At 50.3% G+C, this 16440-nt stretch overlaps 1 protein-coding gene and 1 long non-coding RNA gene across 2 annotated transcripts in view; one reads left to right on the plus strand and one right to left on the minus strand.

The window, feature by feature from the left end:
- Positions 1-465: 465 nt before the first annotated feature.
- On the minus strand, positions 466-8213 carry LOC131519510 (uncharacterized). Its single transcript, XR_009265689.1, has 2 exons — positions 8037-8213; positions 466-3020 (listed from the first exon to the last, which is right to left on the minus strand). It is a non-coding gene; the product is annotated as an uncharacterized LOC131519510 (long non-coding RNA).
- A 159-nt stretch (positions 8214-8372) lies between these two features.
- ANKRD10 (ankyrin repeat domain 10) overlaps positions 8373-16440 on the plus strand; it is a 33435-nt gene continuing 25367 nt past the window's right edge. The window contains exons 1-3 of the mRNA XM_058742600.1: positions 8373-8756; positions 11566-11718; positions 15860-15951. Coding sequence (XP_058598583.1) covers positions 8547-8756; positions 11566-11718; positions 15860-15951 — 455 coding nt within the window. The 5' untranslated portion in view covers positions 8373-8546. The remainder of the gene's footprint in view (positions 8757-11565; positions 11719-15859; positions 15952-16440) is intronic.

The raw sequence follows: 16440 nt of genomic DNA on the forward strand, positions 1-16440 counted from the left end.
TTAGCTTATATAATTTCAACCACACATACTTAGCAAAAAGAGAGGGAGGAAGAGAAAGAGAAACACCGTGTGAACAGTCCAGGATGCTGCCCGTGCCGCCTGGGGGAGGGGAGAAGGTGCCCACCGTGGGGCAGAGCAGTTGGTTGGCCTGGGCTCAGGCTCTCATTCCTCCCGAGTCCTCAGGAGCATTTACCATCTGCCGGTGATCCTACTCTTCAAAGATACTCATTCCTTTCTTCAAAATGGGCCTTAGGTCAAGCCCAGCACTCAGACAAAGAAACTGCTGGTATTCCCCCAGAAGAGAAAACAAACAAACAAACAAAAAAACTAACTACTTACATTGATTTATGGATAGATAATACATGCCAAGCTGACTAATAGAAACAAAATGTGAGAATTACGTATATAAGGAAGATTTTTCCATGAGCCATGCTAAAAAAAAAAGTAAAAATAAACAGGTAAAAATCATTTGACTGATATAATTTATTTAACCCAACGTATCCAAAATGTTACAAATTGAATATGCACTCCATATTAAAAATTATTCATGAAGAATTTTGTATTCTTTTACTCTTACCAATCTGGGGTCCATTTTACAGGTACTGCATATCTCAATGGGAGTGCTACATTTTCCCTGGGAATATTTGATCTGTGTTTACATTTCACGATGGTTACAGTAGAAAGAGCAGGTACTCATATCCAAGTTGATTTTAAGTTGTTTAGACTCTTAAATTTTTGCCAATAATTGCTTTTAAATCCAAATCTAAATAAGTTAAAATTAAATAAAGTGTCGAATTGGGGGGATTGGGTGGCTCAGTTGGTTAAGTGTCTGACTCTTGATTTCAGCTCAGGTTATCATTTCATGGTTCATGAGATTGAGCCCCACGTTGGGCTGTGCACTGACAGCATGGAGTCTGCTTGGGATTCTCTCTCCCTCTCTCTCTGCCCCTCCCCCACTTGTGCAAGCACTCTCTCTCTCTCTCTCTCTCTCTCTCTCTCTCAAAATAAATAAACATTAAAACATTTTAAAAATATAAATAAAGTGTTAAATTCAGTTCCACAATCTTACTAACCACATTCAAGTCTGTGCCATGTGGATATTCTTTTACTGTTAGTGGAAAGCTATTGGCAGGTTTTAAGCCAGAGCTATTGTTGGATTTATATCCTGAACAAGAAAAGCCAAGAGGCAGTCACACTGGTTTAAGCAGGAAAGCATGGCTTGGGGTGGTAGGGATGGAAAGAAGTGTGTGCACTGAAGTCATATTTGAGGTAGAGCCACCGAGATCTACAGTGAGCATAGCGTTGGCCCCTGGGTGCTGGACTTGAGCCCCCGGGTAGACATGTCTGCGTCTTTCACAGAGACAGAGAGTGGGGGTGGGGTGGTGAGTGGGAGTAACAGGTGTAGGGGTGACTCAGGAATTCCATTTGGGGCATCAGTGGAGTTGTCTAGGAGAGATCCTAATGGAGATAAGGACTAAGCTGCTGGGTTTATGAGTCTGGGCTGTAGGAAAGGTCCAGGCCGGAGACATGAATTTAGGAATCATCAGTATGTAAACAGTACTTGAAGGTATGGGATTCGATGTGATTACCCAGGAAGAAAGTAAAGAGAGTAAAGGGTCTAGGACCGAGGCCTGGGGCCGTTGAGCATTTGGAGGTTGCACAGGAAAGCTGCAGAGTCACAGAAGCCAGGACATCATGTTCCCAAGAGGAGCCAGCTGCCCAGCCACTCCACACCCTGAAAGACAAGATTAGCAGAGACTGTGGGTTGGCAAACCCGGAGGCTGTGATGAGTTTGCCAGGAGCTATTCCACAGGACTGCTGGGGACTGATGCCCTGCTGGAGTGCAAGGCAAAAACTACAGCTGACCCTTGAACACCACAGGCTTGAACTGCACTGGTGCACTTACATACAGGTCTTTTGCAGCACAGCACTGTAAATGTATTTCCTCTTCCTTGTGATTTTCTTAAGAAGGTTTTCTTTTCTCTGGCTTACTTTATCGTAAGAATAAAGTTTATAATACATAGGACACAGAATCTGTGTTAATTGACTGTTTATGTTACTGGTTAAGCTTCTGATCAGCAGTAGGCTATTAGTAGTAAAGTTGCAGAGGGGGGCAGTCAGTGTCATATGTGGATTTTGTGTGTGGTGGTGGTCAGTGCCCAAGATCCCTGCATTGCTCAAGTGTCAACTATATATAAATTCTTAGACATTAGGGATGAAGGGAAATAGAAATATGCACAGTCGCTGGAAAGATACATATGGGAAAGAGTGCTGTTGTCCTAAGGTAGAGCATCCATGCAAATTTTTGCCTGTGGACAGGATTAATCCATTCAGTAGGACAGGAGAAATCACTGGTTACTGAATGTCTTGGTTATTGGATATTTGTGTTTCCTTCCAGTGAATTGCCTATTCATATCTTTGCCCATTTTTGTTGTTCATGTCTTTCTTCTTGATTTGTAGAAGTTCTTTGTATATGCTGAATATAAGTCCTTTGTTAAATGACTTGCAGTCTATTTCCGTGGACCTATAGCTTATCTTTTACTTCATTTCTGGTCCTTTTTGTTCAGTTGAAGTCATTGGGGCACCTGGGTGTCTCAGTTGGTTAAGCATCTGACTCTTGGTTTTGGCTCAGGTCATGATCTCATGGTTTGTGGATTTGAGCCCCTTCCTGACCTTTTCCTGTCATCCCTTCACCTGGATGTTGATTTGTGGGGGTTTTTTTCGTGTCCTTTAATAAACTTCTAAGTGTTCCCTTGAGTTATGTGAGCTGCTTTAGCAAACTAACCTTAGGAGGGGCTTGTGGGAGCCTCCCGTCTGTAGTGAGTCAGTCAGAAGCACAGGGGACAGTGGCAGCTGAAGTGGAGGTCAGGGCAGTCTTGTGGGGCTGAGCCCTTAACCTGTAGGGTCTGGTCCCATCTCCGGGTCGATGGTGTCAGACTTGAGCTGGTGTTAGAGAGAATTGTGTGGGGGAAAAACCTCCATGCATTTGGTGACCACAAGCATCAGAAGCGAAGTGTTCTCTGTGAAGGCAAAGGAGACACATGGGGAAGAAACACAGTGAGGAAGAACTGGGTTTTTTTCTACATCAGAAGGGAAAAAAAATGAATTTTTCCCATTACAGCACTAATCACTTTTTTCACAAGATAGGAGTAAGATGCAGGACAATCAGTAAGATTCCAGAATCTTGATGCTCAATAACTGACATCCTTGGTCCACAGCAGGTCTCCCCTTCCTGACAAGGAGCTGCCAACTGATCTGAGTTTCAGCCTTTAGCCTCCTGTCACTCAACAAATTTGTATTGTAGGCTCAGCATGGGTGGGGCTCTGTCCTCACAGGAAAGATACAGTGATGATGGAGAGTAAGAGACAGAGACAGAGAGACAATGATGGAAATATGGAGAGACAGACAGACATAGAGACAGAGGTGGAGGGAGCGAGAGAGAAAGGCATCCGTCCAGTACTTTATTCAACAGGACATTGGTTTGCAGAGCAAGCTCTTGACCCTGCCTGGGGGCTCCCTTTCAGAGCAGAGAGAGGCCACCTCTCTCTGCCTTCCCACCTGGAGCCACCAGAAGCAAGCTTGGAGCATGTTTCTACTCGTCAAGAGGCCTGTTGGAAGTGGAGAGGCCATCTCAGAAAAGGCCTGTTAACAATCAAGTTTTTATGACTAAAAATGAGTAACATTTACTTGCTGGGTTTTTAAATGTTTTCATCCAAGGGTGGGAGGAAACTAAAATGCCAGACACCTGGGAACCCTGGAGTAGAGGGGAAGGAGGCTCCAGCTGTTGCCTGGTGGAGGCTTCTGGAAAGAGAGGCACTTGGATTGGATTGTGGGCAGGAGGCAGGGGGCAGTGGGGGAGCCTCCCCAGCAGAGCCTGTGTCCTGGGCAAGTGTCCCGAGGCTGCCACAATCAAGCCCAGCAAACCGGGCTTGGGCAACCTGAATCTAAGCCTTCTCGCTCTGGAGGCCAGGTGTGGGCAGGGCTGGACCTCCCAAGGAGGTCGTGATGGGGGACCTGCCCCAGGTGTCCCCCTGCCTCTGGTGTTGCTGGCCATCCTTGGGGTTCTTTGACTTTTGCTGCACCCCTCCATCTCTGCCTCATGGTGTTCTTCCCATGTGTGCATCTGTGTCCAGATGCCCCTTTTTATAAGGACACCAGTCACATTGGGTTTGGGGATGGCCTGCCCCATTATGACTTCATCTTAACTAGTTACATCTACAATGACTCCATTTCCAAATCAGGTCACATCCTAAAGCACTCAGGGAGGCATGATTTGGTCACAACAGGGGAAAGAAACGCTGGGGATGGGGTGGAAGCCTTCAGCAGAAGCACCCTTGGTTTCAAGGGCTTCCTGGACAGCCTGTGAGGAGGACAGACAAGTCCAGAGAGGCAGGCAGTCCCTGGCTGTAGGCATGTCAACAGGCCAAGGAACAGATCTGGGATTTTGCTCCCAAGGAGCAATTTCCAAAGTGTGGTGTAGCACCACCAACCGTGGGAACTGATTTGGGAAGCACGTGAACATGTGTTATTTTATTGTGGATTTGTTTAAATGAGGAAAATGTAGTTGGCACCATAAACTCATTGGTGTTTTCTTAATAAAGAGAACGTAAAGTCAGTAATTCCAAAAAATGAAGTTATTTCAAGAAAATTATTAATAGCACAGATCCTCTGTGGATACAAAAGTCCATGCAGAAGTGGTAAAAATCCACGTGGGAGTGGTATCTGAATGACAGGAGTCTGGGAAGTCGTTTGCTACAGACTGAATGCCTGTGTCCCTGAAATTCATGCCAACGTGATGCTATCTGGAGGTGGGGCCTTTGGGAGGTGATTAGGGTGGGATAACGTCTATGATGGGGTCAGTGCCCCGCAGAGAAGAGACACCAGAGAGGTGGTTCCCTCTGCACTGAGTGGGTTCACAGAAAGAAGATGTCATCTGTGATCCAGGAAGAGGGTCCCTGCTAGCATCCTGATCTCAGACTCGCAGTCTTCCAGTTTGTTGTTTAAACCCCCCAGTCTGTGGTACTTTGTTATGCAGTCTGGAACAGACCAAGACACTGCTCGGTGTCCAATTTTAAGTGTATTTGCCTTCTTAAAAGATGGATCTGGCCACATGGAGGGAGGTAGATGGGGGGTCATGGACGAGAGAGAACAGTAAGGCTGTGCTCCCACTTTGCAACCCAGGCTGAGGGCACCGTCCCAGTGGGCTACCCACACACAGCCAGCTGCAAATCGGATGTGGGTCTTCCTCTGAGCCCTCACCCATCACCTGGCATCACAGCAAAGCCTCTCACTTGCAGTAATGAAGGACAGTGTCTTAGCGTGGTGCATAGCCTGGGTCCTGCTTTCTTCTGCAGTCTCCCCTCCCATGACACGGCGTTGACCGTGTCCTGTTCCAAGTGTGAAAACAGCCCCACTGATGTCTCCACAGCGTGTGGGCAGTTCTGCGCACCTCAGACTGGGACGTGCCTTCACCCGAACCCTTCACCTGAGGGGTCGAGCCTTCACCTGAACCCATTTAAGCAATTCTCACACAGTGCAATCCTAAATGCGGGGCGGGGGGGGGGGGGGGGGGGGGGAGGGGGGGCGTGGGGGTTGTGTTATCTTATTTTGATACTTTGGGATTTTGGGTCTTCCTCTTTTCTTTCATGTTTCCGAATCACCTCTTCAAATACACAAGTTTGCTTATGTTAAAGAAAAAGATTATTAGTCAAAAACATCGTTTAGTGAGACATGTTAAAGCATAGTAAGGTGGACTGTACTCAGAGGAGGCTACGGCAAGTGGGAACCAGGACCCCACTTTTGCTTGCAGTGGGGAGAGAGATCCGACTCTGGGGTGAGAGATCGGACTCGGCTCTGAGAACAGCATGGGCAACTTCTTTACCCTGGGTGGGCGATGGAGGGTGGAAAATTACTACGACAAAACAGCAGGGTCAGCTAACCATCAGGTTCTGGCTAAACTGACCCAGCAGGATTCTTGCTGAAGGCAGGCTGGGTTGAGCCAACACCACTTGGGGGTGGCTGGGGGGTGAAGAAACTGATTAGATATCAAAGACAATCTGATATGGGGGATGGGAATTCTAGCTCAACCAACTTAGCAGGAGTCTTGCTAAAACTGGACAATGCAGAGACAAATACACAAATCCAAACATTTAAGCCTAGTCAAAATTTGGGGGGAGACAGAGTAGTTTGGTCAAGAAGAGAATGTTCTGTCACTTATTTATGGTTGCTTTGTCAAATAAATCAAAGCACATGAGTGATGAATCTGGTTTCCTCCTTTTCCCCCAGAGCTTTTTAAAAACAAGAATCCCAAAGAAAATCCATAATTGGTAATAATGAGTTGGGCAAAACTTGGGACCAACCAACCAGAACACTGGAATTTGGAGTACTCATTGGACACCTTTATAACTGTTCCATCCACAATTATCATGCAGGCTATCTTAGGGACCCATCATCATATCTAGGTTGACGATCTATTTCAGCTTAAATATGTACATAAAAATAAATAAATAAATATCTACATACTCCTAGCAACTCTGAAAACCAGAAAGTAACCTTAACTGAGGAAAGATGGCATTCTAAGTATGGTGCCACTATAACCTACTTTATTTTCCTAGGCCTTAAGGCTCTTTATGCAAAATATATTCCAAAGTTAAAAAAATCTAACTGGATTGGAAACTAGGTCTGGCAATTATTCTCAGCTCTGCCCCAGGCACACCGTTTGTCCTTGTGCAAGTTCTCAGCTTATCTGTGTCTCAGTTCTGTCCACTGCAGCAGGCACTATAAAGAGGCATAAGTAATCCCTCCCTCTAGTTATTACAGATGACAAGGCATCTTACAAAATGGGGTGCTGCTTTCCCAGGAAGGATGGAAGTCATTATGGTGCACATCTTACAGACATAATGAGATTAAAATCAACCTGGTGTATGAAAAGAAAAATGGTTGAATTCTGTCTGCTCCAGAATTCAAGCTTGCAATGAGTTTACAGCATATTTCTACCTTTCTGGTCCAAACAAAAAAGGTACTGCTTCGCCTACTGAAATATTCTTCCCTGCCTCATCTACTAGATTATAAATTCCTGGAAAGGAAACCGAACCTGCCTCATTCATATTTCCCATGCATTACTAATCACCCCCTGAATTGAAATACTGCTGCTTTCCCTCACTGCATCTGGGGCACCTCCCAAAGTGCTCCATTCGCATTGTAATCAACATGTTTGTCTAACGAATAGAGGAATGTGTTGTACGTTTATACCATAAATTAACAATTTCCTTTGTTAGGCACGAGGTGCCTAATTTCTTATTAACTAATGCTGCCAGGTGCTATCTCATGCACCATTATTTTCCCAGACATCTGGTTACCTACTTAAAGTTGAATTACTGTGATTCAGAATTCTGTAAAAAAAAAAAAAAAAAAGGAAAAAAGGCAATATATACAAGGAAAAATAATATATATAACGAAACTATGTGGTAAAGGTACTGTAAGGAACTACCCATAAACGTTGATAGTAGTTATTCCTCGATAGTGAAATTGATATTCACGTATTACTCATAATCAGAGGAAAAAATCTGTTAAGAAAACTGTGATTCTCATTGTGATTGTCACTGACAGGATTTTCCAGGGTTTTGCTGGCTGCTCTCGAAGCTCGCCCGACAGGCAGGCGCCTGGAGAGGACGGAGCCGGGCGGAGGCTGGTCTGGACTGAGGGGCCTGGGGTCTGGGTGGGGCACGCGGCTGAGAGCCGACCCCACCCGCGCGGCCGGGGATCCGCCTCGGCGCAGCTCCCCGCTCCCCGCCTCCCAGTCCGGGCCCCCGGGCTCTCCGCCCCCGCACTCCCCGTTCCCGGATCCCAAGTCCCCGTTCCGGGTGCCCGAGTCCCCTCCCTCCGTTCCCGGCTCCAGGTTCCCCATTCCCAGCCCCCTGCTCCAGGTTCCGGCCAGCCTCGGGCTCGGAGCATCAGCCCCATTCCGACCGCGCTAGGCCCCGCCCCCTGCCCCGGGCTCGTCGCCCGCTCCCAGGCCCCGCCCTCTCCCGACCAACCTCCCGCTCCAGGCGTCTGCCGCATCCGGTACCCCACTAGGCCCCGCCCTCTGTCCCCGGCCTCATCACAGACTCCCCAGGCTCCGCCCCACTCCCGGCCCGCCTCCTGGTCCAGGCCCACTACCCCGGACCAGCTGGGCACGGCCCCCTGCTCCAGGCCACTTCGCCTGCTCTCCAGGCACCGCCTCCGCTTAGGCCACGCCCACTGCTCCCTGGCCCGCTCTTGCTCCACGAGTCAGCCCCGGCCCCACCAGGCCCCGCCCCCTGGCACTGCAGGCCCCACCTTCAGACCCGGCGTCCGCGGGCACGGGCCTCAGACCTGCCCGCGGTAGGCCCCGCCCCCGCCCCGCCCCCTGTACGCGCTCGGCTGGGCTCGGCTCGGCAGCCGGCGGGACGCGGCGGCGGCGGCACTCTAGCTCCTTTGTGCTCAGGCGACGGCCTCTCGGGTCCTCACCCGCGCGTCCTCTCGGTCCTCTCGGCCAGCTAGCCCGCGCTCTCCGGTGACGGACCATGTCGACGGCAGGAGCGGGCGCAGGCGTGGAGGCGGGCTTCTCCAGCGAGGAGCTGTTGTCGCTCCGCTTCCCGCTGCACCGCGCCTGCCGCGACGGGGACCTGGCCGCGCTCTGCTCTCTGCTGCAGCAGACGCCGCGCGCCCACCTGGCCGCCGAAGACTCCTTCTACGGCTGGACGCCCGTGCACTGGGCCGCGCACTTCGGCAAGGTGGGCGCGGGCGCTTTAAGGCGCCATTTTCCGCAGCTTTCCCGTGGTGGGTCGGGGAAGGTGGGGGCTGAGGCGCGGGGCGTGCCGGGAGCGCGGGGCGGAAGCGGGGTCTCGGCGGCGCCCGCGCCCCGAGGGGTCCCGGGCGCATGTGCGGCGGCGCGGACGGTCGGGGCCCCAAGGGGGGCGCAGGGCGTGCCGGGAGCGCAAGGCGGAAGCAGGCCCCGCGGCTACGGCGCCCCGAGGGGCCCCGGGCGCATGTGCGGCGGCGCAAGTTTCAAACGGCGCCGGCTTCACGGGGGCGCCGCGCCTGGCGGAGGCAGTTGGTGGCTGCGGCGGGCTGGGCAGCTCGCGCCTCCGCGGTCAGCTGCGAGCCGTGCTGCCGGCGCCATGGGGGCGGACACCCGCGGGGCGCGAGCTGTCTGGACCCGGGGCTGGTGTGGGGCTGCACCGGGCTGCTGGGAGTCCTCCGGGCGGGGGGGTCCTCTGCGTCCCCTTCTCCGTCGCTTCGTAATCACCGGCTCAGAGCGAGTCAGCGACTGAGATCCACGCTGCATTTCAGCGCTTTAATGGTAGAGATTGATGTACCAGAATTCCGGACGTGTAAGAAAAATGCTTTCCCCGTGAAGCGAGGAGCAGTGACGTGAAGTGAGTTATTTCCTTTCAGGGACGTGTTTTTGTCACTAGCCGGTGAGGCTGCTTTCCTTGCGGCTACATTCACAGTACAGGTGTATCTTCTGGGACAGCGCTTGTGATTCACGAAATGGGAGAGTCAGAGTGGTTTTGGTGGAGGAAACGAGAGGGGGTTAGGACCCCAGCCCAGGTCTGGAAGGGCGTGCCCGCTGGGGGTCCCCGCGCCAGCCCCCGTCCATACCTGCTAGCAGGCGCGAGTACAGGAGCCCCTCTGGCCCTTCTCCCCCCAACCCCCCCAGCCCTGTGTGTCCCCATCTGAGGCTCTGTCCCCTGTAGTGCGTCTTGCTCTGCTTTATGTTTACATGGTGGGTAACTCGGAGCGTTGGTTCTCCACGTCTTTTGTCCCTCAGTGTTTTGGGGGAAGACCACCCCGTAACAGGCAAGGACAGCGTTTTTCGAAAGGGCTCCCCTGTTGATTTATTCTCCAGTTGAGCGTGACACAGTATTGCATGACAATCTGGTACATTCCAGACGGTGTTTAAAACAGCCTTACAGACATTCATTCAGAGTATTTATTTACCAACCCACGGGTGCCCCTAGGTATCTCTAGGGAATACAAGTAGCTATAAGGGCTTGAACATGCTTTAAAAATCATAAGTTGTGCGTTATGTATATTTTATGAGCAGTAAGAAGTAAAACCCACTGAATTCACTTTTTGAAAGTCTCCACCTCCTGTCGGTTAACCTTGGATACCAAATATAGCTGGAGGCAGTTAGTTACTTCAGTGTGAGAGAGCTGTTGGGGCAGAAATGAGGCCAGGAGTCAGGGCTCCGGGTTCTCAGTCCAGTCCCTCCTGCCCCATCGCCTGCAGCTTCCCTGCTTTTCTGTACATTTAAGCCTCTGCTGTCCTTAGGCCTGCACGTTATGAACTATTCCCAACTTTCAAGCTGGTGTTCCTATCAATGTGCCAATTATGCGCGCTGCCTGACCTTTTGTGAGGCTTATTTTTTCCTCGAGAACTAGGCATTATTTAAAATCCCTAATTACACTTTGCTTTTATAAGTTGTCGCATGGAACAGTATCTTTCCAGCATTCCAAACCCAGTTTGCCAAAGTGAACGCATAGGTGACAGAGTTAAGTCTAAGGAGCTCTTGATGTTATGAGATTAACCGGTTTTGGCACACCAGCTGATTTTCATCCTTGTTTCCGCCGTTTTTGGGGTTTGACACCTGTTTGTCTCTGTTGGCACTGTCACTTTTCACTGGGTCCATCAATAAAGCTGGTGTGTGAAAGTATACCAACGGTGTGTCTCTTTATGAGCCGTCACTCCCAGATTTCCAGTTCCTAGAATACCGAGAGAGCGTGTTTTAAATCTGGGTGCTCCCAAGTATGAGGGCTCATCTCCTGCACAGGTGATCACGGTGACCTGAGCTTAAGTCGCGGAAAGATGATAAGAGCTGTGGGGTGAGGTTGGGGTGTGGCCGTTTGTCCTTCTCTGAGGGCTGTCTCCCGGAATACAGCCGTTGGCAGGGAGAGCTCTTTTGTGAGCTCTGCCCTGTGCCTCAAGAGGGTAAAGGGGGCCGGCCCCGCCGTCTGAGGACATACGGGGGTGGGGGTGGGGGGTTGTCAGTGTGAGTCTGCGGACCACAGGCCATCTGGGACCACAGGCCCGGCTCGCGGTAGGCATGTGTTGCACATCTGTTGAGTGTGACAAGCTAGGACGATATGGGCGCCTGGCTGTGGAGTGTGGTCTCCTAGTCACTCGTGAGGCCCTTTACTCCCCCAGGCGGGGGTGGGGGACTGAGTGCCACCTCTCACTCTGCACATCTTGTTCCTGACTTGTCTGGAGGATGGGCCTCTCACCGGAGTCCCCGAAGCTGCGTCGTATGGACATGTGCAGACTGCAGAGAGGTCTTTATTTAAGTTTGTGTGACATCAATAGTTTTTACTTTTCTTCCTGCGTATGAACTTTTTTTTTTACCAGGACAAGGAAAAATAACTTTTAAATGCTTTTTTACAATTTGTATTGCAAAGGAACGACTTGTGTTCCCTTAAATGGAAAAAAAAATGGTAACAAAAAAATGCCACTTATCTGCATCACAGAATTGAAATGGCGTGTGTGGTGTTTAATAGTGTACGACACTTACGCGTGTCATCCCCCCTCCTGCTGTTTTCAAAGTTGGACTGCCTGATCCAGTTGGTGAGAGCTGGGGCCACTCTGGACGTGTCCACAACGCGCTACGCACAGACCCCAGCCCACATCGCCGCTTTCGGGGGACACCCTCAGTGCCTCATCTGGTTGATCCAAGCTGGAGCCAGCATTAACAAACCGGTAAGGGAGTGCCGATGATTAACTTGGTTTTTATTTTCTTTTTCTACTTGTAATTACATGGTGTTGAGTTTTAAAGTGAGGCCTTAATTAGAGTTTGATATCTTAACCTTTGGGCTAACTGGAATTTCTGTTTATTGAGTTACTTGTGGATAATAGGCCCTTCACAGAGCAGGGCTTTCTGTTTACAGAGTGCTTTCACCTGCTCGGGGACTTAGAGCCTTGGTGACCCCAGGTGATTTGCCCCCAGTTACAGCTGGTGACTAAAGGAGTCTGGCCTGGAGCCTGGGTTTCCTGGCTCCCCTGCTCACAGCTGCCTTCGCTTCATGTGCACAGATGCTTGTGAAACACACCCGTGCTGGCGAAGAAGTGGCTATTAAATCTTGTGCGTGGTTAAGTTATGGTGAGCGAGCCGACCAGTGTTGAGTCAGGACTGCTTCAGGGAGCAGTCGGGGGTGGAGATTGGACGCAGTTAAGTAGCAGGTGTCGTGTGGTCACCCGGACACCAGGCGTGCAGGGATTGTGTGTTGAAGTGTGCAAGCATGAGTGTGCACGTGCGTGTGCTTCATGGTGTGTTCTCACTACTCTTTTCACTTCCTTGAAAAAACCTCAAGGAGAGAGTTGTGCTTACTGGGGACTCGTGCGTGAACAGGTGTAGACGACTCAGGCTAGTCTGACCAAAGTGGTCCCCAGGGGGAGACCCTGCCCTGAGGGTCAGTTCATCTAAGGGGCTTGTGCCTCAGGCTCTGTGGGGATGCCTTTATGCCTGCCTAGTTTTCTCTTTACCCTGGTTTTATGTTTTTTCTACTAATCATCATCAGGGGCCTACTGTGTGCAAAACCATTTTTATTCTCCACGTTTCTGTCTGAAGATTCATCCCTTGATGGGAAGCAGGTGTAACAGCTTGTGAGCCCTCTCTTCCCAGTAACTCAGCTGCACACCTCCAAGCCCATGATTGAGGAAAGGCTTTTGTATCAGTGCTGTAGAGCAGGGATCGGGGGACGGGGTGACCGCACATGCCGCTGCTCTTACCAGAGGCTCTGGCTGTCTGCTCCACACCATTATGGCGCCAGGAGTCACCTGTCCCAACCTGCCTGTCCCGGTGCTGTTTCTCTCCTCCCCAACCTCCTGGCAGAACCCTGGGGGTGGCCACCTCCCCCCACTCTCTGGCCTGGGGCAGCTCCTTGTCGACAGAATGTGGATCATCCACAAATGGTAGTGATTAATAACTAATGTTAATGTGGAATTTAAAACATTGGGTTAATTTTCATTCAGTTGTTACGTAGCATCTAATTTACAGACATCTGAAGAAAATCTAAAGAAATTGGCGCTGCCTTTCAGATCTTTTTAAATCTAGAAGAGTCCGTTTTCAGGTAACGTGTTACAGCAGCGCAGTCCTTACCCTGGACGACAGGACTGCTCTAGATAGTCCTGTGTGGACACCCTCCGGCGTCCTGCTCCCAGGACAGGAGTCCCCAGACCTCACTCCCTGTCGCTCCCCTCAAGTCCTCTCCCTTCCAAGGTGGTCACCTGGGGTTACCAGCGTCCTGCCCTTGTTCTTGAAAGGGTCTCAGTTGTGGTCTCCCGTGTTACGCATGTGTTAGGCTGCAGGCTGAGTCTCAGATGCCGGCTTGCTCTGGATTAGCAGCTGGCCTGCTGGGACAGGCACCCAGCAACCTCTGAGGTCACACAGCCCTTTCGTTAGCCACCCCCAGCAAGTGTTGACTCACCCTAAGGTAGACACTTTCTCATCTCCCACACAGACGGTCAGAAAACCAGGTCCAGGGTTCTCTAAAGTTTTCTGTTTGTGTGTGTAGTGGTTTTGAACCTCCCCTAGCATTTCTTCTTACAACTGTTTTATTAGTTTTGACCCATCTTTTTTTTTTTTTTTTCTTTTTTAATGTTTATCTTAGAGCATGAGCAGGGGAGGGGCAGAGAGAGAGAGAGAGAGACAGACAGACAGTGTGGAACAGGCTCCAGGTTCTGAGCTGTCTGCACAGAGCCTGACGTCGGTCTCAAACCCACAAACCTCGAGATCACGACCTAGGCCAAAATTGGATGCCCCCGTTTTGACCCATCTTCTAATCTTGTGGCATATTAATTCCTACCTGTTCTAAATTCATTTTTCTCGAGTTTCACAGAGACTTCCTTTGCTATCTGTGAACTTGGCACATGGGGTTACTGGACTCAGATGTCCTGTCTGAAGGCTCAGAGTCATGCATTTACCCAGAGAGGGAGTGAGGCTAGTTTTCAGGGGATTTGTTCTTGGTCACTTTGCACGGCCCACAAGCATCACTTTTCGTATTATTTACAGGCCATGCCTTTAATATCTTCCTAGAACTTTGGTGGAATTTGATAGCCCTTTTAGTTTCTTGTAATTGGATTAGAACTAGACTTTTCTTACTTTAAAATGCAAGGTGACTCATCTGTCTTTGCACTCCTGGCACATCTCCCACTTTCCTCTCTTACTCAGTTTGCCCACAATAGTTCCGGAATCAGACGACACCATATTTGATATTTTTGGAATGTGACTGGCCTGAACCTGAGCCTTGAGTAACCTTAAAATGGCTCTTCAGTCTTCCTCTCTGGCTGCACTTCTCTGTGGTGTCTGCTCTTCCTGCCTGGCTGGTCGGTGCTGTCCTCGCAGGGCACAGAGCAGGAGCTAGTTTGCTCTGTCCTGTCTGTTGCTGTCCTGCCGTCTTGACGTAATAGAGCAAACCTTTGCCTTTTCTCCTTGCTGCAAAGAGAGCTGAAAAAACCCTTTCCTGTTTTCTTGGGGGAGGGAGTCAGGGGTGGCACGACCCCCCTGCCTCCTCCCACATCTCCATTCCACTCTTCCTGGCCATACCTCTGTGTCATCTTTATTTTTCCTTGTCATGTGCCTCCCATCCCCCCTCCCCACCTTTCTGGGAGGATAGAGATGGGTTTCTGCTTTATTAAGGGTCTCCATTCACTAGATGGTTTCCTGTGTAGCCACATGGGATTCTGTGTTTCTTGCTTCAAAAATGGGCTTGTTCTGTTTAGAACTCTACACCCCCTTTGAGCTTTTTTTTTTTTTTTTTTGAAGTAATGTGCATACTTTTTCTCCCCACTGCACACCGGAGTCTTTCAGAGCACATCTTTCTGGAAAATAAGCTACCACCCCGCACCCTGGAGTGTCCCCTGCGAGCCCATGTGCGAGCCCGTGTGCACTGGAAGAAGTGGCCCCCTGCTGTGTCTCGCTGGTGAATGAGCTGCTCTCCGAGCGCCGCGCCAGGTGCACAGCGGCCCCCCCTTTGTTACGTGCGGTCGTCTGCTGCCAAGTTCAACTTCCAGGGACGGTGAAGTGTGAGGACTCGGTCAGCATTTCCCCGGCAGGAAGTCCTACAACAGAAACGACTTCCTTCTCTGTCTGCTGTATCTTTCTCTATCTCCTCTGTACCCGAGAACCTATGAATGAAATTGTGTTTCGGATTTCTTCCCATTCATACAGTGTGAACTATGAACTAACTCCTCTTCAGAGTCCTTCCCCAGGGTCTGGTCTCTCTCTGCCGTCTCCAGCGTGAATCTCTCTGACACAGACTTTCTCCCAGTCCTTGGATAAAGTTGCCCATCACACGCATCCTGAGTTTGGATGTGAAGCTGGCTGTGTGTGGCCCTGTGTTCTCTCTCTCTCCTCATTCCTGACCCTTTAGCCTCCGCCATCACGGTCTGAATTCAAGTTCAAGGCAGAAAATGCAAAGGAGCCACTGGTGATGCCCCAGCTCAGGCCAGCCCTGTGGTAGACGTGGACCAGACCAGACGTTTGACATTATGTCCTGTGTTCTTGGCCTTGGTTACTCTTTTCTCTTTAACCTGTTAGAGGATGGTTGTTTGGGGTTTTACATATGACACATTTGTGCTAAGATCTAGCATAAGATCATTTCTAAACTTCTGTCCTGCACGTACGTGCCGTCCCTGCTGACCGAGGAATCGAGGCAAACCTGCCCCTTCCCTGGCGGACTGTGTTTTCCCTCCCGCATCTCTAGCCACATTTCTTTGTGCCCTGCTTGTGCTTTGACTCACCATGTTGCTTGGTTTCAGAGGTGAATGAGGCACGTATTTTATTCCAAATGTCAGAGTCTTGTTGGAGCTGATATTTTGCGTGTGCTCTTTCTTGTTTCAGGACTGTGAGGGCGAGACCCCCATTCACAAGGCGGCCCGCTCTGGGAGCCTGGACTGCGTCAGCGCCCTGGTGGCTAACGGGGCTCACGTCGAGTAAGTGCCTCCGCACATTCCTCCCCCGAAGATGTAGTCAGGGCGCTGTGCTTCCAGAAAGCACCACTGAGGGCAAGCAGCAGTCCTCAAGTTTGTGTTTATATTAGCAATGGAACTGTGCTTTGTAGACCAGTTGGTGTTAGTGAGTGAGGTTTCGCTGTGGGTTGACGACTAGCAGAGGGAGCGTCATCACAGCAGCCGCAGAACTGTTGCCACGACAGGACGCCAGGGTGGAAATGGCAGTTAACTCCTTAAATTTGGAAGCTGGCATTGTTGACTTGGCCACCAACTAGTTGTGTCACCATGGGCAAGTCTTCAGACTTCTTTTTGCCAGTGTTAATTTCAAAATGGGGGCCTTGGATTGGGTTAGAGAATTTTTTCCAGCCTCTCCGGTCCCAAAATTCTTGCAGACAGTTTGCTTTTCTAAGTTGTGATTTTGTCATCTTTTAGCAGATGTGAGATGTTTTAAAGCCTATTTTGACTTTTAAT

This window comes from Neofelis nebulosa, chromosome 1, assembly GCF_028018385.1.
Source record: "Neofelis nebulosa isolate mNeoNeb1 chromosome 1, mNeoNeb1.pri, whole genome shotgun sequence".
NCBI classification, from domain to species: Eukaryota; Metazoa; Chordata; class Mammalia; order Carnivora; family Felidae; genus Neofelis; species Neofelis nebulosa.